The 24,696-nt window shown below is 46.9% G+C and overlaps 1 protein-coding gene across 2 annotated transcripts in view; it reads left to right on the top strand.

Moving 5' to 3' along the window:
• The window catches only part of XPNPEP1 (X-prolyl aminopeptidase 1), a 49,823-nt gene that overhangs the window by 9,841 nt on the left and 15,286 nt on the right, over window positions 1-24,696 (top strand). Inside the window, exons 3-14 of one of the 2 annotated variants that reach the window (XM_081328185.1) lie at window positions 1,681-1,801; window positions 2,605-2,668; window positions 8,967-9,071; window positions 9,794-9,886; window positions 14,286-14,429; window positions 14,763-14,858; window positions 15,661-15,742; window positions 16,401-16,611; window positions 18,065-18,154; window positions 18,340-18,390; window positions 23,275-23,333; window positions 24,256-24,333. In XM_081328185.1, coding sequence (XP_081184311.1) covers window positions 1,685-1,801; window positions 2,605-2,668; window positions 8,967-9,071; window positions 9,794-9,886; window positions 14,286-14,429; window positions 14,763-14,858; window positions 15,661-15,742; window positions 16,401-16,611; window positions 18,065-18,154; window positions 18,340-18,390; window positions 23,275-23,333; window positions 24,256-24,333 — 1,190 coding nt within the window. In that variant the 5' untranslated portion in view covers window positions 1,681-1,684. Of the gene's footprint in view, window positions 1-1,677; window positions 1,802-2,604; window positions 2,669-8,966; window positions 9,072-9,793; window positions 9,887-14,285; window positions 14,430-14,762; window positions 14,859-15,660; window positions 15,743-16,400; window positions 16,612-18,064; window positions 18,155-18,339; window positions 18,391-23,274; window positions 23,334-24,255; window positions 24,334-24,696 lie in introns of both variants that reach the window. The other variant, XM_081328184.1, reaches the window with a different exon arrangement.

Below are 24,696 nucleotides of genomic sequence, written 5' to 3'. Positions count from 1 at the left end.
TTTCTTTACTAAATCTGTTGAGATGAGACCGGTAATTCTGGCAGTTGAAGTTGAAGCTTCTACATTTAGGGAGCACCAGCTAATGAAAAATATTGTTAGAAGTTTATTTTCCAGAATCTCTTTTAAATGGTCTGAAGAAGAATGAATTTGGTCTGGCAGTTTCTTTTTTTGCATTATTAGAGTAACACCCTCTAACCATTTCCAAGCCTACTTTACAACATCATAGTTTTGCAAGGGACAGAAAAGTTGTCTTATAATTATCTTGATGTGATAAAAAAATTATTAAATTAGGGGAAAAAATGCCGTCTAGTTAATGCACCGTGGTAGGGAAAACACAGTGACTTTGCAGAGGTTTATTCAGGGACAATAAATGTGTGAGTACTAAGTTGTTTATGGCAGATTTCCCTGTCTTCTGCTTTTAGAAGAAGTATCAACCACCTGCCAAATTAATTGTTCTGATACAAACCTCAATTAATCTTAAAATATGTCAATAGTATTTAATGTAGCAAACATTTCACTTGATTGTCCAGTGAAATCTATACCATTTAGGCAATGGAATCATTTGAGAATGCACAGCAGATATGTCTTAAAATATGTCAATGGTATTTAATATAGCAAACTGTTCACCTGATTGTTGCTGATCAGCACGTTAAGTACTAATCTATGCTGTCTTGAATTTGGAAGAGATTGTGTAATGTAATATGGCTAACAATGCTAGATTGAAACTTTCAGAACAAAGAAATATTCACCCCTACCATGGAGAATAATCCTTGAACAATCCTGGCTGGTAGAGCTTGTTGTTTATTCCTGGCAAGGAAACGTAGTAACATGGAAGAGGTGATGGCTCTCAGAACTTTCCCTATGACTGAAAACAGCAGCAGCTTGTGAATTATTTCCTTCCTGTTCTGCGTCCTTGCCCTTCTCTCATATCTCAAAGCATCTGCTGCTTTTTAACTCCAAATGTTTCCTTACATATAGCTTCTTCCAGGCTGCCCCCTTTCAGCTATCCACTGCCAAATAATTCAAGATGATTAATGTAAGATCCATGAGAGCTTATCAAGGAAGTAATTGTGCAACCAGCCTTGGTCCATGATGAACCACACCATTGTTTCTATGACTGGGCATTCAGTGGAATTTTAAAACCCAAAGATTTCTACTGATTGGAGAAGCTTGATGCCTTTTCTATTGTGCCCCAAATATATAGAATGTGTTTCTAAGAACTCTCTTTCTTATCTGCAGTTTGGGTTAGTGGTTAAGGCACTACTCTTGAAACTGGGAAATCCTGAGTTCTAGTCTTGTCCTAGGCGCAAAGCCCGGTGGGTAACTTTGGGCCAGTCACTTCCTCTCAGCACTAGGCAGAAGACAATGCCAAACTGGTTTTGAAATCTTACCAGGAAAACTGCAGGGACTTGTCAAAACTTCGGACACCTGGAATCAAGATTGACACAAAGGCATACGCACACGCACAAAGTCTTTTCAAAGGCAAGTCAAGACCACAAGGAGTGGTAATTCCATAGGCTGCTATTTCATCCGATCTGTACTGTATGCAAGGTTGGGAAGGGCTATAAATATAGAATCAAGTGATTTCAATTGAAAAAAATTTCTACTTGATAATTTTCTGGAATTTTAAATCTTCAGTAGAAAATCAAATCAGTTCTTAACTTGTTGTTTTTTTAGTAGGACCATGTTTCCGAAAATAACTACAGAACTGCTGAAGCACCTTCGGCAAGTGATGAAAAATTCCAAATATGTTTCTGAACCCATTCAAGCTTACATTGTGCCCTCAGGAGATGCTCATCAGGTATTGGATTGTCTTCTGCTTGAGAAATACCATTCAGAAACACTAAAGTAATTCAGACAATAGAAAAAAAAACTGTGATTCTCACCAAACAGACTGCAATGAACAGGGTTCCCAATTGTAAATTGTGCTGTGATATCAGTGATCATTAACAAGGTACAATTTCAGTGAGGTAGCCTTTTGACATAGAATTCTAAATTTGAAGCTTCCATGCAATGTCAGGTATCACATGACTGGTATTCAAGCTTGCAAAGACTTCCTCACTGCATACAGTTACATTGTCCTTGCAGATGAACAGTTCTTCAATGGAAAGCAGAACACAATAAGTTGGATCAGGTTTATGGTTATCATTGCAGCCATGAACTCTGGGCTACTCCAGATCTGTTGTCAAAGCAACGCAAGCTAAGGTTTTCCAGCACTAGCAACGTAGGGAATTCTACATCTTAATCATTGCTGGTAAAAATAACTTTTTAAAAATGATATAAATATGTTTCAGATCATCATAGTTAAGATTAATTACCATATAGGGATCAACTGTAATGCTACATGGTTAATTGACATTGAAAGAAAAAGGGAAAGTTGGAGACAGATCCAACCCAATGGAAGTACTGTATTCTTTTTGGTGTTGTTCAACCATATTCTTAATGATACAAGACATCTGATGAGGAATATGCCAAGGTCTTTCTGTGCATATTTCAAGACTGAAAGAATAACAGCTGGAAATCAAGGCTAATTTATTTGTTTTTCTATTACTTTGCATCCTTTTGATCATCATCATTTTTGTTTTTTATTTTTATCTTCCTCAGAGTGAATACATTGCACCTTGTGACTGCCGTAGGGAATTCATTTGTGGCTTTAATGGCTCTGCAGGTACGTTTCTAGAACTGTGTCCACTCTATTAAAGTTGGTAGCTCTGTAGTATCCAGCGCCAAATCTTTCTTCCTATGAATGGAGCCCTTAATGGGAACCTTTGTGTTTCTCATTAAATTATAGAGACAAGCTAAACTTCAGTATTTTTCTTTTCTTTTGAATATCCTTTCCTTTGTCTGTTTTTACATATAGATGTTCAGACAGACACCTGTAAAATATGGTCCCCAAAATATCAGCATTAAAAAAAAAAGAACATGCATCCCAAATGTTTTATTTTTCTTTTTGGGTTAATTTCAGTTTTGACTAAAGTGAGAAAATCAAAAGTTTGCATGCTCTCTGCATAAACTGTTCTATACTCAGTGGAATAGAATAAAATACATAAATGTTATTTATGCTGCCACTGGTATGGACTGAGACATTGACATGTATTTAGTTATGTGTGGAGTGATATAGATACATTAGATGCATTAAGCGAAAATTCTAGTCATCTGTTTTTAACATTTGGCAATCCCATGTGCTCACTGGGAAAATGTTAAGTTATACATCAAATCGGATAGAGGTTTTTTTTGTTATTTTTATTTTATTTTTATTACAATAAAATCTCTGCTGATCATAGAGAATTATCCATACAAGTTGACTATTTAAAGTTCTTTCAGAGACTTTGATGTTGTATTAATTCCGTATTCAGTGATTGAAGTAAATAGAGAACATTCTTGAATACCAGATGTGAGCTTCCTGCTTGAAGAATATGATGATAGATTGCAATCTTTCAATATTTTTGTGGGTCACATATAATAGATAATCTGTTAAGGCCATGGGCCAATGATGGACAGGCTGCAGACAAAAACAGGATGAAAGATGGGGAGTTTTTTCACTTCTGACTCTTCATGATGGACATCCTATAAGTAGGATTGCCTGTAGGACCATCTGTTTTCTTTGTTTCTAACCATACCCACACCCATTTCTTTTTTCTTTTTGATTCCTGATAGAAAACAGGTAATCAGACAAGAAACACATCACACTTTCGAAATCTTTCTAGATCACTCTTGTTTTCAGTGTGTTGGACCAAATAGGCCAGATGACCTAAGGATTATCACATCTGGGCTTCAGATTGTGTATCCATTGCATATCTGGATATATTACACTCAAATCTTCCAGGCCACATTCATATGCGTCTCCAACAATCTTGCTTTCTTTTTTCTTTTGCTCAAATAAAATTCTATGTATATTTATTCAAAATAATCTCTAACTGGGATTATTACTAAAGAAGTGTGAATGAGATTGTACAATTCTATCCAGAATGTCTATCCAGAATGCGTAAGTACACGTCAGACTGAACACTTAGATATACCGTATATACTTGAGTATAAGCCGAATTTTTCAGCCCACTTTTTGGGCTGAAAAAATCCACTTCGGCTTATACTCCAGTGAACAAAAAAAAGAACTTACCGAGGACTTGCGCGCGGCCGAGGCTTCGGTGCTTCCGGGATCGCGCGCACCTCTCCCAAGCCGCCGCCGTCCGGAGACCTGCCGAAGTTTGGGGAGGTTTGGGGAGGTGCGCGCGCACCTCCCCAAACCTCCCCAAACGTCGGCAGGTCTCCAGACCTCCGCGCCCTGCCTGCCTGCTTCTTTCCGCTGCCTGGCTGCCCTACGATGTAACCCGCTTCATGATAGAGTGCGACGCCTGCAAGGACTGGTTTCATGGCAGGTAACACAAAGCGGGTGGATCCGCGCTCCGCAAGCCTCTGCCGGCGGCAGGGCACGGATCCAGCCGGCGGCAGAGGCTTGCGGAGCGCGGATCCAGTGGGGGGGGAAAAGCCCTTTAGCAGGATTTGCCTGCATGCCGGCGGAGGGTGGATCCGCGCTCCGCAAGCCTCTGCCGCCGGCTGGATCCGCGCCCTGCCGCCGGCAGAGGCTTGCGGAGCGCGGATCCATTGGGGGGGAAAAGCCCTTTAGCAGGATTTGCCTGCATGCCGGCGGAGGGTGGATCCGCGCTCTGCAAGCCTCTGCCGGCGGCAGGGCGCGGATCCAGCCGGCAGAGGCTTGCAGACTTGTTTCGGGGGATCCAGCCTCTGTCACACACACACACACACACACACACACACACACAAGCGGCAAAAGTGGGGGGGGGGAGAGAGAGAAACGCCTTGTTCTCTCGTCTCAGCGGAGACTTGTTTCGGGGGATCCAGCCTCTGTCACACACACACACACACACACACACAAGCGGCAAAAGCGGGGGGGGAGAGAGAAACGCCTTGTTCTCTCGTCTCAGCGGAGACTTGTTTCGGGGGATCCAGCCTCTGTCACACTCACACACACACAAGCGGCAAAAGCGGGGGGGGGGGAGAGAGAAACGCCTTGTTCTCTCGTCTCAGCGGAGACTTGTTTCGGGGGATCCAGCCTCTGTCACACACACACACACACACACACAAGCGGCAAAAGCGGGGGGGGGGAGAGAGAAACGCCTTGTTCTCTCGTCTCAGCGGAGACTTGTTTCGGGGGATCCAGCCTCTGTCACACACACACACACACACACACACAAGCGGCAAAAGCGGGGGGGGAGAGAGAAACGCCTTGTTCTCTCGTCTCAGCGGAGACTTGTTTCGGGGGATCCAGCCTCTGTCACTGGGCAGCTGACAGAAAGGGGCGGCAGAAGCTGCATCCCCCGAAAGAAGTCTTCGCCGAGAAAATGGGCGCTGAGATTTTCTCGGCGAAGACTCACCTTCTCCCGTTCACCTTCAGCAGCTCCGCCAGGCCCGTCCAGTGCCCTGCTAGCAGAGCTTGACAAATGCAAAAGCTGCTTTGGTTAAACACTGGAAGGTTTAGTGATTAACCCACCCCACCCGGTCTTCTTGCTGTTTCTCCCCATCCTCACTCCTACCCACAGGGGCTCTCTGCCTCTTCTACTACTTCTTTTTCTTTCTTTCTTTTTTGCTGAGGTGTGCGTCTCTCTCTCTCTCTCTCTCTCTCTCTCTCTCTCTCTCTCTCTCTCTCTCTCTCTCTCTCTCTCTCTCTCTGTGGTGTGTTATCTCGAACCAGATGGGATGGCAAAGTCAAATGCAAATGGGGATCTTGCAGATCTTGCCCTGCCTTTCCCCCCACGGTTACCTTCTGTTCTTGATGAGCTCACGAGTGCTCAAGGACAAAATAGGGCTGGGCAGAGCCGGCAGTTAAAAATAGGATGCAGATAAAAGGAAAGGTAAGGAGGGGTTCAGGTTGAGAGGAGAGGCTGCGTAGCCTTAGTGTAACTCCTGTGTGGGCTGACTGGGTTGCCTCCGATGGGCTCTGACAGTGGAACAGAATGGAATAGAAAATATGGAATGGATTGGAACAGAACGTAGAACAGAACAGAATAGAATAGAATAGAATAGAATAGAATAGAATAGAATAGAATAGAATAGAAATATAGAAAGTGAATAGAATAGAATAGAATAGAATAGAATAGAATAGAATAGAATAGAAAAGAAAAGAAATATAGAAAGTGAATAGAATAGAATAGAATAGAATAGAATAGAATAGAATAGAATAGAAATATAGAAAGTGAATGGAATAGAATAGAATAGAATAGAAATATAGAAAGTGAATAGAATAGAATAGAATAGAATAGAATAGAATAGAATAGAGAATGGTAATAAGAATGGAATGGAATGGAATGGAATGGAATAGAATAGAATAGAATAGAATAGAATAGAATAGAATAGAATAGAATAGAATAGAAATATAGAAAGTGAATGGAATAGAATAGAATAGAATAGAATAGAATAGAAATATAGAAAGTGAATAGAATAGAATAGAATAGAATAGAATAGAATAGAATAGAATAGAATAGAAATATAGAAAGTGAATAGAATAGAATAGAATAGAATAGAATAGAATAGAATAGAATAGAGCTGGAAGGGACCTTGGAGGTCTTCTAGTCCAGCCCCTTGCTCAAGCAGGAGGACCTATACCAGTGGTGGTGAACCTATGGCACGCCTGCCAGAGGTGGCACTCAGAGCCCTCTCTGTTGGCACGTGCGCCACCACCGCTGCCAGCAGCAGGTCCTTGTCGGTTGGTGGACTGGAAGAAAAGGGAGGGGGAAGCATTTTACATGCGTGCATGCGTGCACGGGGCCACGAGCAGGCACATGCTGCAAAGGGGGCGGGGCTAGTGCCTGCGTGATACTCACTAGCCCAGCCCCGTTCTCACGTGGTGCGGTGCCTTGTATCTGCACCCTGCGGCGCGGCGGTTGGCGTTTTTGTGCCTTGCGGTACAGTGGCCCATTTTTTGCTCCCCCTTTTTTTTCGTGCCAGAGGCGGCACTCAGAGGCGCCTCCCTGTCCCCTCCCCCGAGGGCACCAGAATGCCGATGCTGCCTTGGCACTTTGTGATAAACAAGTGGGTTTTGGCTTGCGGTTTGGGCACTCGGTCTCTAAAAGTTTCGCCACCACTGACCGATACCATCTCAGACAGGTGAATGTCCAGTCTCTTCTTAAAAACCTCCAGTGATGGAGCACTCTTGATTTCTGGTGGCAAGCTGTTCCACTGGGCAGCTGAGAGAAAGGGGCGGCAGAAGCTGCATCCCCCGAAAGAAGTCTTCGCCGAGAAAATGGGCGCTGAGACGCCTCATTCTCTCGCTCAGTGGAGACTTCTTTCGCGAGATCCAGCCTCTTCCGTGCTGCACCGAGAGAACAGCAAGCCGCCCCATTCTCTCAGCGGAGCACTCCACCGCCCCATTCTCTCGGCGGCTTGCCACCCCGTTCTCTCATCTCAGCAGAGACGTCTTTCGGGGGATCCAGCCTCCAGCTGCTGCATTTCCCAGCCTCGGCTTATACTCGAGTCAATAACTTTTTCCAGTTTTTGGGGGTAAAATTGGGGGTCTCGGCTTATACTCGAGTCGGCTTATACTCAAGTATATACGGTAGTTAGAGACCTTTCCTTCCCCCTTTCCACTTTTCCCTTTTCCCTGTGTATATTGAGAAGGAGAAATTACAACACTATTGATAATAATTTGTATCTATGCATACAAGAGAAAAACAATGAGTAGCTCATTTCTGAAGAACTGTTTGGTTTTGGAGTTTACATGCTGGGCAGAAAAAGTTTTGAAAGATTTGAATTGTTGCTTCCCCTTTCAGCGTGCACACCAGCTGGACTGGTGATGTAATACCAGAGTAGTAATGAGCTTTTGCTGACCCTTAGATGACTCTCCAATAAAACAAAAATCCTGTTGGCTATTTCATAGAGTACTTGCAGCTTTCCTTTTTCTCTGTCCAAGGCCTATGAAAATAGGATACTTGTACTCAGGGATTTGCAGTAAACAATATCAGTTAGCCAAGTTTAGTTTCCCTAAAAAACATTTTCTGCATCTGAAATTACTGGGCATTGAACACTAATGCTCTCTCTCTCTCTCTCTCTCTCTCTCTCTCCCCCTCCCTCCCTCCCTCCCTCCCTCTCTCTCTCACTCACTCACTCACTCACTCACAGACACACACACACACACACACACACACTTTCTTTCTCTCTCTGTGTTTGTGTGCGTGTGAGAGAGTGAGTCTTGCATCAGAACAGCATGTTCAGTTTAGCAACATTTCCTGTGGCTTCAAGCATTGCAATGTAGCCTTAAGATCTGGGTTTAGTTTCAAGCTGTGCCACTGATTAACAGGCAGTGCTAACGTTGTCAAGTCACCTTTTCTTTGGGCTTCCTGTTTGCCTGCTAAGCAAAATAAGATTAACATATTAACAAGTCAGGTATATATAGCTCTGGTGGACCTCTAATTATAAGAAATCAAATCATCCAATAGATTCCTATCCTTCAGTCATAGAGCAAAGTGCCTCTCACAATGCTCTCACAATGGTATTTTCCCCTTACTTTGCTGAAGTGAAATATTTTAATGGTTTGATCTCCAGTGACCATTCAGATACTTTTAATTATTATTTTTTATTTCCAGCCTTAATTATCTTTTATTTCCAGCCTTTTCTTCTACCTGGCACAAAGAACTTTGTTTTACAGGATAAGCATTTCTTTTTTTCATATACCCAATATTCCATTGATTTAGAAAAAAATGATTTCAACTATTTCTTTTTTTAATACTGCCAGGCATTCATGGTTGGTGTCGTCACTGGTTTGGCTTAGCAGGCTAAGAGAAATAGCTTCCTTCTTAAGCTTTTTTTCAACAAGAACTCCAAAACTCCATCTGGGCTTGAGATGTTTTGTGTTAACATCTGATTAATATTTTCTTCTCCTGGATTTATTAAATGAGAGCAATGTCTGCCATTGTATCTGTAGTTTCAGTTCTGCTATCTTCTCTTCTTTCTGACAGGAACTGCCATTATAACAGAGCAACATGCAGCCATGTGGACGGATGGACGCTATTTCCTTCAGGCATCTCAACAAATGGATTCCAATTGGACACTCATGAAGATGGGTGTGTGTGAGCCCAAACCAGGGTTTTATTTCATCTTACCCAGAAAATTATTTTAGCTGAGGAGTGCCCAACAGGGTCATACTGAGAAACCTCTATTGGCACGCCATCAAACTATTATTTATCAAACTCTAATATGTAACACGAGAAAAGGGAATAATTATTAAGGATAGAATACATTCTATTTAAGTAATAGAATTCATGTAAGTGAAATTAGACTTTTAACTTAGTGCTACCTGTTTTTTTGTAAAGTTATTCTCTGACATGCTACAAGACCAGTGAAGGCCTTAAACCTAATTTAATGAATACCTGCTTTGTTTGAAACAGTATTTTACATTATGTAAACGTAAGTTCTTCAGTTAATGAGTTGCATTTGTTATTAGTTGACAACATGTAATTCCAGTTTTGTCATGCTGAGTGGCCTGCAGGCAGAAATCAGAATAAAGTAAGTCAAATTAATATTCATCATCATCATCATCATCATCATCATCATCATCATCATCATCATCATCATATTTAAAACAGAATGTTGACACTGCTAGTTCATGTGAATGTTACAGAAATAGGGCTTGCGTTTTTCTTTCTCAGGTCACTTTTGTCCATCCAAGAGAATGTAATGATTTCCTTGTAGGAAGCAGTGCAATTATCTTATCCAGTTTCTCTTGCTTTGAGCTGGCCTTGTTTTAATATTTCCAATCTTGTCTTTGGGGTTTTCCTTTCCTTAGGACTGAAAGACACTCCAACTCAAGAGGACTGGCTTGTAAGTGTACTTCCTCACGGTTCCAAAGTTGGAGTGGATCCTTCTATTATTCCTGCTGGTGAGTTTGAACAAGTGCTTTCATCTAAGTGTAAAGGGTTAAATTTTTCCACCTTGCCCCAATCTGCTATTCACCTTCAGGGGGACCCCAATCAACTTTGTTCGTCTGCAGTTAGTGGTATAGAGCAAAAGCAATAGAACATAGACTTATATGCTGCTTCATAGTGCTTTAAACTCAGCACTAAGTGGTTTACAGAGTCAGCATACTGCCCCCAACAGTCTGGGTCCTATTTAAAGTATTGCTACCATATATACTTGAGTATAAGCCGAATTTTTCAGCCCACTTTTTGGGCTGAAAAATTCCACTTCGGCTTATACTCCAGTCAACAAAAAAAACTTACCGAGGACTTGTGCGCGGCCGAGGCTTTGGTGCTTCCGGGATCGCCCGCACCTCTCCCAAGCCACCGCCGTCCGAGACCTGCCGAAGTTTGGGGAGGTTTGGGGAGGTGCGCGCGCACCTCCCCAAACTCCGCGCCTTGCCTGCCTGCTTCTTTCCGCAGCGGAAAGAAGCAGGCAGGCAGGGCGCGGAGGAACGGAGACTTGCCGACGTTTGGGGAGGTTTGGGCGCCTCCCCAAACCTCGGCAGGTCTCCGTTCCTCCGCGCAGACCTGCCGACGTTTGGGGAGGTTTGGGCGCCTCCCCAAACCTCCCCAAACGTCGGCAGGTCTCCGTTCCTCCTGCCGACCTTTGGGGAGGTTTGGGCGCCTCCCCAAACCTCGGCAGGTCTCCGTTCCTCCTGCCGACCTTTGGGGAGGTTTGGGCGCCTCCCCAAACCTCGGCAGGTCTCCGTTCCTCCTGCCGACCTTTGGGGAGGTTTGGGCGCCTCCCCAAACCTCCCCAGGTCTCCGTTCCTCCTGCCGACCTTTGGGGAGGTTTGGGCGCCTCCCCAAACCTCGGCAGGTCTCCGTTCCTCCTGCCGACCTTTGGGGAGGTTTGGGCGCCTCCCCAAACCTCCCCAAACCTCGGCAGGTCTCCGTTCCTCCGCGCAGACCTGCCGACCTTTGGGGAGGTTTGGGCGCCTCCCCAAACGTCCCCAAACCTCGGCAGGTCTCCGTTCCTGTTTGGGGAGGTTTGGGCGCCTCCCCAAACCTCCCCAAACCTCGGCAGGTCTCCGTTCCTCCGCGCAGACCTGCCGACCTTTGGGGAGGTTTGGGCGCCTCCCCAAACGTCCCCAAACCTCGGCAGGTCTCCGTTCCTGTTTGGGGAGGTTTGGGCGCCTCCCCAAACCTCCCCAAACCTCGGCAGGTCTCCGTTCCTCCGCGCAGACCTGCCGACCTTTGGGGAGGTTTGGGCGCCTCCCCAAACCTCGGCAGGTCTCCGTTCCTGTTTGGGGAGGTTTGGGCGCCTCCCCAAACCTCCCCAAACCTCGGCAGGTCTCCGTTCCTCCTGCCGACCTTTGGGGAGGTTTGGGCGCCTCCCCAAACCTCCCCAGGTCTCCGTTCCTCCTGCCGACCTTTGGGGAGGTTTGGGCGCCTCCCCAAACCTCGGCAGGTCTCCGTTCCTCCTGCCGACCTTTGGGGAGGTTTGGGCGCCTCCCCAAACCTCCCCAAACCTCGGCAGGTCTCCGTTCCTCCGCGCAGACCTGCCGACCTTTGGGGAGGTTTGGGCGCCTCCCCAAACGTCCCCAAACCTCGGCAGGTCTCCGTTCCTGTTTGGGGAGGTTTGGGCGCCTCCCCAAACCTCCCCAAACCTCGGCAGGTCTCCGTTCCTCCGCGCAGACCTGCCGACCTTTGGGGAGGTTTGGGCGCCTCCCCAAACGTCCCCAAACCTCGGCAGGTCTCCGTTCCTGTTTGGGGAGGTTTGGGCGCCTCCCCAAACCTCCCCAAACCTCGGCAGGTCTCCGTTCCTCCGCGCAGACCTGCCGACCTTTGGGGAGGTTTGGGCGCCTCCCCAAACCTCGGCAGGTCTCCGTTCCTGTTTGGGGAGGTTTGGGCGCCTCCCCAAACCTCGGCAGGTCTCCGTTCCTCCGCGCAGACCTGCCGACCTTTGGGGAGGTTTGGGCGCCTCCCCAAACGTCCCCAAACCTCGGCAGGTCTCCGTTCCTGTTTGGGGAGGTTTGGGCGCCTCCCCAAACCTCCCCAAACCTCGGCAGGTCTCCGTTCCTCCGCGCAGACCTGCCGACCTTTGGGGAGGTTTGGGCGCCTCCCCAAACGTCCCCAAACCTCGGCAGGTCTCCGTTCCTGTTTGGGGAGGTTTGGGCGCCTCCCCAAACCTCGGCAGGTCTCCGTTCCTCCGCGCAGACCTGCCGACCTTTAGGGAGGTTTGGGCGCCTCCCCAAACGTCCCCAAACCTCGGCAGGTCTCCGTTCTTCCTGCCGACCTTTGGGGAGGTTTGGGCGCCTCCCCAAACCTCCCCAAACGTCGGCAGGTCTGCGCGGAGGAACGGAGACCTGCCGAGGTTTGGGGAGGTTTGGGGAGGCGCCCAAACCTCCCCAAACAGGAACGGAGACCTGCCGAGGTTTGGGGAGGTTTGGGGAGGCGCCCAAACCTCCCCAAACGTCGGCAGGTCTGCGCGGAGGAACGGAGACCTGCCGAGGTTTGGGGAGGTTTGGGGAGGCGCCCAAACCTCCCCAAACAGGAACGGAGACCTGCCGAGGTTTGGGGACGTTTGGGGAGGCGCCCAAACCTCCCCAAAGGTCGGCAGGTCTGCGCGGAGGAACGGAGACCTGCCGAGGTTTGGGGAGGTTTGGGGAGGCGCCCAAACCTCCCCAAACAGGAACGGAGACCTGCCGAGGTTTGGGGACGTTTGGGGAGGCGCCCAAACCTCCCCAAAGGTCGGCAGGTCTGCGCGGAGGAACGGAGACCTGCCAAGGTTTGGGGAGGTTTGGGGAGGCGCCCAAACCTCCCCAAACAGGAACGGAGACCTGCCGAGGTTTGGGGACGTTTGGGGAGGCGCCCAAACCTCCCCAAAGGTCGGCAGGTCTGCGCGGAGGAACGGAGACCTGCCGAGGTTTGGGGAGGTTTGGGGAGGCGCCCAAACCTCCCCAAACAGGAACGGAGACCTGCCGAGGTTTGGGGACGTTTGGGGAGGCGCCCAAACCTCCCCAAAGGTCGGCAGGTCTGCGCGGAGGAACGGAGACCTGCCGAGGTTTGGGGAGGTTTGGGGAGGCGCCCAAACCTCCCCAAACAGGAACGGAGACCTGCCGAGGTTTGGGGAGGTTTGGGGAGGCGCCCAAACCTCCCCAAACGTCGGCAGGTCTGCGCGGAGGAACGGAGACCTGCCGAGGTTTGGGGAGGTTTGGGGAGGCGCCCAAACCTCCCCAAACAGGAACGGAGACCTGCCGAGGTTTGGGGACGTTTGGGGAGGCGCCCAAACCTCCCCAAAGGTCGGCAGGTCTGCGCGGAGGAACGGAGACCTGCCGAGGTTTGGGGAGGCGCCCAAACCTCCCCAAAGGTCGGCAGGAGGAACGGAGACTTGCCGAGGTTTGGGGAGGTTTGGGGAGGCGCCCAAACCTCCCCAAAGGTCGGCAGGAGGAACGGAGACCTGCCGAGGTTTGGGGAGGTTTGGGGAGGCGCCCAAACCTCCCCAAAGGTCGGCAGGTCTGCGCGGAGGAACGGAGACCTGCCGAGGTTTGGGGAGGCGCCCAAACCTCCCCAAAGGTCGGCAGGAGGAACGGAGACCTGCCGAGGTTTGGGGACGTTTGGGGAGGCGCCCAAACCTCCCCAAAGGTCGGCAGGTCTGCGCGGAGGAACGGAGACCTGCCGAGGTTTGGGGAGGCGCCCAAACCTCCCCAAAGGTCGGCAGGAGGAACGGAGACTTGCCGAGGTTTGGGGAGGTTTGGGGAGGCGCCCAAACCTCCCCAAAGGTCGGCAGGAGGAACGGAGACCTGCCGAGGTTTGGGGAGGTTTGGGGAGGCGCCCAAACCTCCCCAAAGGTCGGCAGGAGGAACGGAGACCTGCCGACGTTTGGGGAGGTTTGGGGAGGCGCCCAAACCTCCCCAAAGGTCGGCAGGAGGAACGGAGACCTGCCGACGAGCCGCGGCCACACAGGGTATTCCTGTGTATTCAGGCTTGCAGAACGGCGGATCGGCTTATACTCGAGTCAATAACTTTTTCCAGTTTTGGGGGGTGAAATTGGGGGTCTCGGCTTATACTCGAGTCGGCTTATACTCAAGTATATACGGTAATTTTCTTTTTGGCCGATGGACAGCAGAGCACAGTTTTCTGGCAGGATGGGTTCCGTAGCATGCCCCATCTGCTGGAGCGAGTTGGGTGGGCCAATCCCATTGGTTTGAGATGGTTCCTCAGGTAGTCTGGTCTCATGCCATGGAGGGCTCTATAGGTGATAGAAGAAAACTGGCGACCAATGCAGTTTGTATAACAGCAGGTTTAGATAGAGATTATGTATACGTATGGCAAGAATGCATTACATAACAGATTTTTTTTATCTGCATTTTTCAGACCAGTGGAAGAGGATGAACAAAGTTCTGAAATGTGCTGGCCATGTTCTTGTGCCAGTGAAAGATAATTTGATTGATGCCATATGGGCAGATCGGCCACCACGACCTTGTAAGCCTCTGATGACACTAGATCTTAGCTTCACAGGTAAGGGGAACCTAATTATGTTTGCAGATACAGCATTGAACATGGTTTTCTAATATGACACCCTCCAAATTTTCTGATTTTTTTTTAAGCCAACATCTGGCAGGCATCCGGTCAACAGGCTCCTTTTTAATTCTATCTTGACCTTCAGAAGCACAGGAAATGGGATGGGGGCAGCATGAGATTTTGAAGACACTGTTGTGACCTTAATATTTGCTAACTCATTTAAAAATAGCTGTGAAATATAGGTAACGCTGTCCATTTGCAGCAAGAAGTCCTTTGTTGTTGTTCTGAATTCCAGTTTGGCTGAGTACTAATTTCAGTTGCATGTTACAGGAATCGGTTGGAAAGAAAAGATTACAGCTCTGCGGGGCAAAATGGCCGAGAGGAAGGCTCTCTGGTTTGTTGTGACAGCTTTGGATGATGTGGCTTGTGAGTATCAGTACGGGGACATTCGGCATTATTTTATTGCTGTTGAGTAATTTCTGTGCAGTGGCAGTGAAAATATGTCCAGCAATATGTCCGGACTACAACTCCATTTTTTTTCTTAGACCATAGTTTGCCGACTCATACTTGTTGGAAAAAAAAACACATAATAGGCTGAACTCATAAAATATAAAAAAAAGGTAAAGGTAAAGGTTCCCCCGCACATGCGTGCTAGTCGTTTTCAACTCTAGGGGCCGGTGCTCATCTCCGTTTCAAAGCCGAAGAGCCAGCGCTTGTCCGAGGACGTCTCCGTGGTCATGTGGCCGGCATGACTAGATGCCAAAGGCGCACGGAACGCTGTTTCCTTCCCACCGTAGTGGTCCCTATTTTTCTACTTGCATTTTTTACGTGCTTTCGAACTGCTAGGTTGGCAGAAGCTGGAATATAGTGTTGCCTAAAACCAAGATTTATAAATCACATAGCTGTCTTTCCATAACATCATCATTCTAGATCTAATGAACCACACTGTGACTTAGTACGGTATGAAAATCTAGCTGGTCAGTAACAAAACTAAGTATGATGCCATCTCATTTTAATTTTGAGTCGAGCAAAAGCATTTCAACCTTGGATGGTGGGTTTTTTTGTGCTAAACACAACTTGAAAGCAGTTTTCAGTGCAGCCTGATAGTGCCATCTTGTGGGAGAAGCTCTGAAAGGATCCAGAAATTTTATTTGGATCAGGATGTTGGTTAAAAGGCTGGTTGGATGTTAATCAAGGCTGTAACGCTACCTTTTTTATTGTGATGCAGGGCTGTTTAATCTTAGAGGGTCTGATGTGGAATACAGTCCAGTGTTCTTTGCTTATGCTATCATAGGGATAGACACTATCAGGTAAGAAGAATTACAGCTTTCTCAGTAATTTTACTAATACTGAGTGGTGTTTTATTTTTAAAATGTGCATAAAATCTTTAAAAACAAAGTGTTCCTATTAACAGGCATATGTATATCTAAATCAGTATTAATGGATATAATATATGATGCCTTTAAAGCCCATTAAGCAATTTTATTTTATTCTTTGAAGCTCTTGATTGATTTTCTGTACTAATTTCTGCTTCATGTTTGACTTAGCTTTCATTAACAGTAATACTCTCCAGCGCTTGGTAGACTTCACCACTTTTTACTCAAACGTTGTTTATGTAGAAAATTACCATACAACATTATATCGCTTGCTTTTTAAGAAGTGTGCTTTAGGGCGAGTTGAACAGAATGCTATGTACGGTATGAAACTTAAAGTTTGAACAAAGGTTAAACTGTACTCTGAATAGATTCTGATTTGAATATCATCCCTAATTAATATTTCTTAAATTTACTTTTATGAGAGTTATTATCTTAAAGGTAATATAGTAATTTATGAATAAATGACATCAAACTCTTTTAAGACTTTCTCAGTGACCTTCCATAAATGTAAAGACACAGTTGTCTCCCCTGTATTAAAGGGGTAGATTATCCCAGAAATATCATCTTTTGCTTCTTTTCTCTTCTCTTTTAGGTTGTTTATTGGTGGCAATCGCTTAATAGATTCAAATATGAGAGAGCATCTGTTTCTGGATTCCGCTCAGGACCCTGAATTACACATACAAGTTCTGCCATACGATTCCGTCCTAACCGTTCTGAAATCAATTTGTGAATCTCTCTCTCCATATGAGAAAGTTTGGCTCAGTGATAAAGCCAGTTATGCTCTGACTCAGGCCATTCCCAAGGTGTGTACATACTAACAGGCAGTGCTTTTTTTGTAAAAGAAAAAGGTGCCGGAACTCACACATGTCATACAACCCGCCTTGCCTACCCTACAAGGTTCCATCCAAAAAAGGTGCCGGAACTCCGTTCTGAGCATTCTATGAGGAAAAAAAGCCCTGCTAACAGGCAATTTATGTCTGAAGCCAAGATTTCAGAAGCTGCTAAGGCTTTTTGGATGGATGGATGACGTGACTAATAAATTAAAATAATTTATCGAAGAAGTGTGTTGGATTAGAAAAAGATGGGCAGATGAGATTATCAGCATCTAAAACACACACACACACAGAGAGAGATGGAGACAGACACAAAGGGAGAGAAAAGAGTTTTTGTCTGCTTTTGTCGCCATATTCTACTTCCCAAACCCTTTTTACAAACATTCTTATCAAATTCTTGGTGCACTTGATTTCCTTAGTCTGGAATTTTGTGTCTCAAATGTCATTCTCTTACCTTCAGCTCTTTCCTCTAATCTATGAAGATGATTTTGATTCCCTCTTTACCTGTTTTTTACCCAACTTCTACCATTCGCAGATGGAAGAAGCATCTCCTCCTTTTTCACTAAGTCATTAATAAAAAAAATGTTACATGACCAAGGCCTGAACCTGTTTCTTCTTAATTGAAATGCTTACAATTAATTAATTAATTAATGCTTACATTTAACTAGTTCGCTTATCAGAACATCATGAAGAACTGTATTTAATACCTTCCTGAAATTAATTATATTTGCAGAATTTCAACAAAAGTTATCTGACTTTTTGAAAAAAGAAACAAGGTAAAATTGACCTGGTAATCCTCATTGATTAAACTATGTTGGCATCTGGCAATTACCACATAGTTTTCAAGATGTATGCAAATTAATTTGTGGTATGTTCTAGATTCATAATTCCTTGGATCTTTCTTTTCCCCCTTATTGAATATAGGAACAACATTTGCTCTCCTTTAGTTGTCTGCCAATTCTCCAGGATTTTTGCAAATGATACATAAAGATTTGGTGAAGCCATTAGCAAGTTCCTACAGCAGCGTATTATGCAGTTCTTCTGACCTTGGGAATTTAAATTATTTTTGATTAAAGATTTATTCCATGATCATGTCTTTCAATTTCAAGCCTTAATATTCCTGTTTTATTCTGCTGTTTACATTTACCTCTTACACATGGGAGAAAAATGCACCAAAATACTTTAAAAACTCCACCCTTTTGTTTCTTTTCTTTTAGCATTTTGATGCTCTTGAGATTTGCTCAAGAAGGATATAAATGCAAAACAGATAAGAGTCTAGGAATGAGTAAATTACCAGTTTTTGATCCAAGCACAGATATGGTGTTGAAGAAAATGTAGCTTACTGTAGTGACCATACCATGCCACACTTGGACTATTAGGAAGAGGCCTGACCAAACTCTGCTTTGTTTTGTCCATGTTTCAGGATCACCGCTACCTCACCCCCTATACTCCCATCTGTATAGCAAAAGCTGTGAAGAATGTGACAGAAGCGGAAGGCATGAGGAAAGCTCATGTAAGTGATCTTCCCAGTTTCCCAAAGCAACAGCCTTCGGTGCAAAAAGCTGAAATAATGAGATATTGTGGGAAGAATTGCTTTGATTGCAATTGATTGCTGAAAATATGTGGTAACCACTGGGTGGATTTTTCCAAATTCTTGTACAATTTTAACTGTTTTATTTCTCATTCTTTTAATAACAGATTAAAGATGCTGTTGCATTGTGTGAGCTGTTTAATTGGCTGGAGAAGGAGGTACGGTTTTGTGGACTTTTGTTATGACAGGAGTATTACTTGGAGTGAACGCTTACATAAATAGCACAACAGTATCTTGGGTCTAGGAAAGACATAACCAACTTTGAGCCATGTAGGCCTTTATGGGTAATGACTAATGTGGGTCCTGAACAGAGGTGTAATGTGTTCTCTGAGTCTAGAAGGGGCATCAAGTTATGGGCCTACATTCTGGGGGAGTACAACCTATTATCCTGCAATCAGTAAGTTTCTTAATAAATAGCCATTCTGTCTTGTTTGGGTTGAAGCTATACCTATTTCTCCCCATTCATATCCTGAAGGGTTCCAGGCATTGTGTGTTCTGCCATCTTTCATTTGGCACACAGTGAGGTACTGGGTATCACTTGCATATTGATGATACCTCATTCTGAAATGTTGGGTGACACTTCCAGTCTTTATATCCAGCTATGCAGATGTTAAGAGTTGAGAAAATACCAAACTCTGGGACACAAGAAAATGAATAAGGAACTGTCCTCTCCCCTCCTTTCATGATGAACAGAATTTGCAATTCAGGAAAGAACAGGACTGTAAAATGGTGCTTCCAAATTCCAACTCTCCCAGGTGGTGCCAAAGGATAGTGTGGTCAATAGTGTTGAAGGCTGTTCTATTAGTATTAGTAGTAGTGAATGTCCAACAGGATAAAAATAGTCACAATCCTCTCTCCAAGCCCTGCCACAAGTCATCCATAAGAACAACCAATGCAATTTTCATTCCATGTCCAATACGGAATATTCCCAATTATGTCATTGAGATATATTCTTCATAATCTTCAACCAAAAAAGACGCCACGGTCCAGCTGATCAGTGGAGACAGCGGCGACTGGACCACCGAAGCCGACACCACCTTGCCTCTACCAACTCTCAACCTTCCCTGCCCACCCTCTCCCCACAGGACATGATGGGCCTGGGTACAAGCCACGGTGGCAGAGTGGCTTGACCTTACACCTGCAGCCCCATAGAGGTGAGAGCTCTATGGGGTATGCTTCACCCAGAGTGGGTTCTGGACCACCTCCGGAAGCAGAGTCACAACCCATCGTGAGAGGATGGGGAGTGGCCTGCTTCTGGGGTTCACCCAGCCAAGTGGCAGTGGCTGGGTGACGGTCCAGATACCCACCTACCCGACTAGACCCTCCTGCTAATTCTCCATCCAGGGGACTGCCTTCCCAAAACCCTTGTGACTCTATGCTCCTCCAATACTCCAGCACAGACCTGCACGCCCTCAGGGGTTCCCCCCTCTCCTGGGTGCGACCCGCCTACGCTACATCCAATCTCGATGATGGGCCCGACCATTGGGCCTCTGAGAGATGGCCGGGCAGGATCAGGGGCCTCCAGCATAAGACCAAGAGGCCCCTGGTTAAGTTCTTAATTAAGTTCTTTGTCGGGTTAGGGAGGGGGGTGGGAAAAGACTATGGTGGTTCGGCGAAGGGGGGCCTTCCATCAACCATAGCGCAGGCCAGGCCTACGACCGTTCACAAAGGTGAGGAACAGGGTCCAGTCGCCGACAAAGCCCAGTGGCGAGCTGACGGACAACCAATTCCCAGGATGGTGGGGAACGGCAGAAGGTGCACAAGCAGAGGGCCGTATCGACACCGGGAGGGTCATCTCCGCTCTCTACAAGCGGTGAGATGCTCCGACCCTCTGTACTTCCCCCAAGGACCCGGGAGCGAAGATGTGCAGCCTCCTGAGCTCAGGCTGGTCTACCTAAATGCCAGGTCCGTTGCTAACAAGGCTCCCCTTGTTCGAGACCTAGTGGAGAGGGAGCGCGCGGACCTGGCTTGCATCACGGAAACCTGGCTGGGCCCAGAGGGTGGTGTCCCTCTGGTTGACCTCTGCCCGCCTGGTTTCCAGGTGCTGCACCAGCCTCGGGCCCATGGTAGGGGCGGAGGAGTGGCAGTAATCATCATGGAGACCCTTAGCCCGTGGGAGACCACCGTCCCTCAGATAGTCGGGTGTGAGTCTCTCTTTCTGAGATACGGTCCGGGGGCGCAGTTGAGCCTGCTGCTGGCGTACCTTCCACCTAATCGCGCAGCGGCAGCCCTGCCTAAGCTACTCGATGTCCTCTCAGGGTTGGTGGTTGAATTCCCCAAACTCATGGTTTTGGGCGACTTCAACCTACCGTCCCTAGGAGGATCGTCCGAACTAGCTCGGGAGTTCATGGCTTCCATGACGGCCATGGACCTGTCGCAAATAATTTCAGGACCGACTCATGAGGGAGGCCACACCCCCGACTTGGTTTTCTTATCTGGACGGTGGCGTGATGATCTCGTTGGGGGCTCCCCAACCATTATGCCCCTGTCATGGACCGACCACCACCTCCTACGGCTAGACTTCCGCTTTGCCCCGCCCCGCCGTGGGTGCGCGGAACCAGCCAGATGGTACCGCCCCAGATGCCTAATGGACCCGGATAGGTTCCAGGCAGCGCTTGAGAACCCACCTGCACTCTCTGCTCACAGCTCGGCGGACGCCTTAGTGGAAGCCTGGGAAAGGGCAGCCATGGAGGCACTTGACCGAGTTGTACCCCTGCGGCCCCTGACCCGGCGCAGATCCCAGCGAGCCCCATGGTTCACTGCGGAGCTCCGGGAGATGAAGCGTCGGAGACGGGGCCTAGAGAGCCGTTGGAGATCCAGTCGATCCGAATCCGACCGGTTGCGACTAAGAATCCTCACCAGGTCTTATCTCGCAGCGATAAGGGTGGCGAGATCCAATTATTTTTCCACCCTCATCGCGTCCGCAGATAATAGCCCGGCTGCCCTGTTCAGAGTGACTCGCTCCCTTCTGAACCAAGAGGTGAGGGAGGAACCCTTACAGGGTCGAGCCGAGGAATTCGGTCAATATCTGTTGGATAAAATCGCTCGGATTCGAACCGGCCTGGACTCCAACTGGGCAGAGTCTGAGGAACAGGACATGGACAGTCTTGTCGACGTCATCTGGGAGGAATTTGATCCTGTGACTCCAAAGGAAGTGGACAGGATTATGAGGAGGTTGAGCTCCTCCACATGCTTACTGGACCCGTGCCCTTCCTGGCTGGCTTATGCAGCTCGAGAGGGGACACGAGGCTGGTTTCAGGCGGTCATCTCTGCTTCTCTGAGTGAGGGTCACTTCCCCGCCTCCTTGAAGGAGGCGGTGGTGAGACCTCTCCTCAAGAAGCCCACCTTAGACCCAGCTTCATTGAATAACTTTCGTCCAGTCTCCAACCTTCGCTTCCTTGCGAAGGTTGTTGAGAGTGTGGTGGCGCATCAGCTTCCTCAGGTCCTGGAGGAAGCGGATTATCTAGACCCGTGCCAATCGGGCTTCAGGCCGGGCTACAGCACGGAGACGGCATTGGTCGCTCTGATGAATGATCTCTGGAGGGCCCGGGACAGGGGCCATTCCTCTGTCCTAGTCTTATTAGACCTTTCGGCGGCTTTCGATACCATCGACCATGGTATCTTGCTGCGGCGCCTCAGGGGATTGGGAGTGGGAGGCACGGTACTGCGGTGGTTCTCCTCCTTTCTCCTGGGACGCTCGCAGTCAGTGTTGGCAGGAGGACAGAGGTCGACTCCGAGGCCTCTCGTTTGCGGAGTCCCTCAGGGGTCGGTTCTCTCGCCTCTCCTGTTCAACATCTACATGAAACCGCTAGGTGAGATCATTCGTAGTTTTGGAGTAGGGTACCATCAGTATGCTGATGACACCCAGCTTTTCATCTCAACTCCAAACAGCATCAGTGATGCCCTCGACGTGATGTCCCGTTGCCTGGAAGCGGTCCGGGAATGGATGGGGAGGAACAGGCTTCAACTCAACCCGGACAAGACCGAATGGCTGTACATACCGGCATGCCAGGATACTCAGAACATTCCATCCCTTAACATCGGGGATGAGTTATTACCCCCTGTTGATAGGGCCCGCAACCTGGGTGTCCTCCTAGACTCACAGCTATCCTTGGAAGATCACATAGGAGCTGTGACCAAGGGGGCCTTCACTCGGGTTCGACTGGTGCGCCAACTACGACCTTATCTGGACCTGGATGCCTTACGTACAGTCACCCATGCACTTGTGACCTCCCGCCTTGACTACTGTAACGCTCTCTACATGGGGCTGCCCTTGAGAGCCACTCGGAAGCTTCAACTGGTGCAGAGTGCAGCTGCACAAACACTTTTGGGGGCCTCCCGATACTCCCATATCACACCTCTCCTCCGTGAGCTGCACTGGCTTCCGGTTGCCTTCCGAGTGAAATTCAAGGTGCTAACAATGACATACAAAGCCCTACATAGCATGGGTCCGGATTACCTACGGGAGCACCTTCTGCCAACATCAACACCCCTCCGTCCTGTGCGCTCCCACAGAGAGGGCCTCCTCAGGGTGCCACCGCTCAAAGAATGCCGGCTGGTGGCCCCCAGGGGGAGGGCATTCTCAGTGGGTGCGCCAACCCTCTGGAACTGCTTGCCTACCGAAATCCGGATGGCCCCCGACCTTCGCACCTTCCGGTGCGACTTAAAAACTTACCTGTTCCAGCAGTCCGGCCTGGCCTGATAGCTCTTGGGGTTTCATTTGTTTTTTACTATTGTTTTTTACTATTGTTTAACTGTATACCTACCTTACTCTGTACACCGCCCCGAGTCCCTCGGGAGAAGGGCGGTATATAAAAACAAACAAACAAACAAACAAACAAACAAATAAATAAATAAATAAATAAATAATTGATGCATAGACATTTTGTAATTATTAGTTCACATATTGAATACTAGTATGTAATGGAGGGAAGCTAACAGTGGCATATCAGAAAAAATGTAGGTATGTAAAAAATTAAAAAAGTCTGACTAAGGATATGCTGTTATATTGATTTAATACAACTTTGTCTGATCCTTGCCAGGTTCCCAAAGACAACATTACGGAAATCATAGCAGCAGATAAAGCAGAGGAATTTCGTAGGTAAGAAAAAGACTCATGTGGGATGTCCTGGGTTACTGCAGTCCAGGTTCAGCCAACTGTAGAGGTGGCAGTGACTATTAGATGATTTCACATGCCAAAAATGAAAACATTTGCACATGCCAAAAAAATGACATTGTTCTTTTAAAAATAAGCCACGAAATCTCACGAGATTTCCTGTGGGAGAAGATATATTGTGCCATTTGGCGGTCTTTCAAGATTTCAGCCATTTTTAATTTTAGAAGTTAGAATGTTTTGTGGACTGTAAACTCTACTTTTAAGACAAAATTAATAAACTTGAGTATAGACCCTATTCTGAAACAGTCCAGCTAACATTTAACTGTTGTTAGTGGATGGAGACCCTAAAGGGACCATTAATCTAGTGCCTAATTCCCCCTTCATTTCAGCTTTCCAAATCTTGGTTGATTTACTACCTTATTATTAATCTAGAACAGTGGTTCTCAACCTTTTCTTCACCACAGGCCCCCTTTAAATACCTTTTGTGGCCCTGGACCACGGCCAAGGAGCACCAAGACTTAAATCATAACATTTCTTCAATCCTTCACACAACCTCAATGAAGACATTGTGGCCTGTCCTGGAAGTCCGTGGACCACATATTGAGAACCACTGTTCTAAAATAAGCTGTATGACTAAGTTGTAAGGTTCTACATCTCCAGGAAACTGTCCTCACTGAACCGGAGTAGTGAAAGGTGAAGACTTTGGTTGGCCTTGGTTTCTTAGTATTCATAATTGTGTACCTTCTCCCTATAATAGTTCTTAGCATTTCAAATCCCACCCAGCTAAGGGGGAAAGAGAACAGGCAAATAGGATACAAAAGAGGCAGCTGAAGGAAATATGACTAGGAAGAATCTGAGGCCTTTCCCAGAGATTTGGGTTTTTTCATGACATGTATGTCTTTTTCAGGCAGCAAGAGAACTTCGTTGACTTGAGCTTTGCTACCATTTCAAGTACAGGCCCAAATGGTGCTATCATTCATTACAAGTAAGAACAATAAAAGTCCTTGCACTTCACTGCTGATTGTATAACCTAAAGGACAGCTAGCATGATAGTATCTAGCAGCTTAGTTCAAATTAAGAGATAAATTGATTACTATAACTGGATTGCAATGAGCAAACCTTTTCCTCACATTCCATCTCATCAAATATAATCCTTATGTCATTTGAGGCTTCTTAGACCTGAAATGATAATCTCCATCAGTGGTAGCCTTATTCTAGACTTCTGGCTATTTAGTTTATGTGGGGATTATTGAATTAGAATCTTCATGCTGTCTTGGACTTTCTTTATACCTGTTTGTGGAAGAAATAGCAAAGAAGAATCTGACTTGTGCCATAATCAGGTAGAGGT

This window comes from Vipera berus (assembly GCF_964194415.1).
Source record: "Vipera berus genome assembly, chromosome: 5".
Taxonomy (NCBI): domain Eukaryota; kingdom Metazoa; phylum Chordata; class Lepidosauria; order Squamata; family Viperidae; genus Vipera; species Vipera berus.
This window is presented reverse-complemented; position numbering and strand designations above follow the sequence as displayed.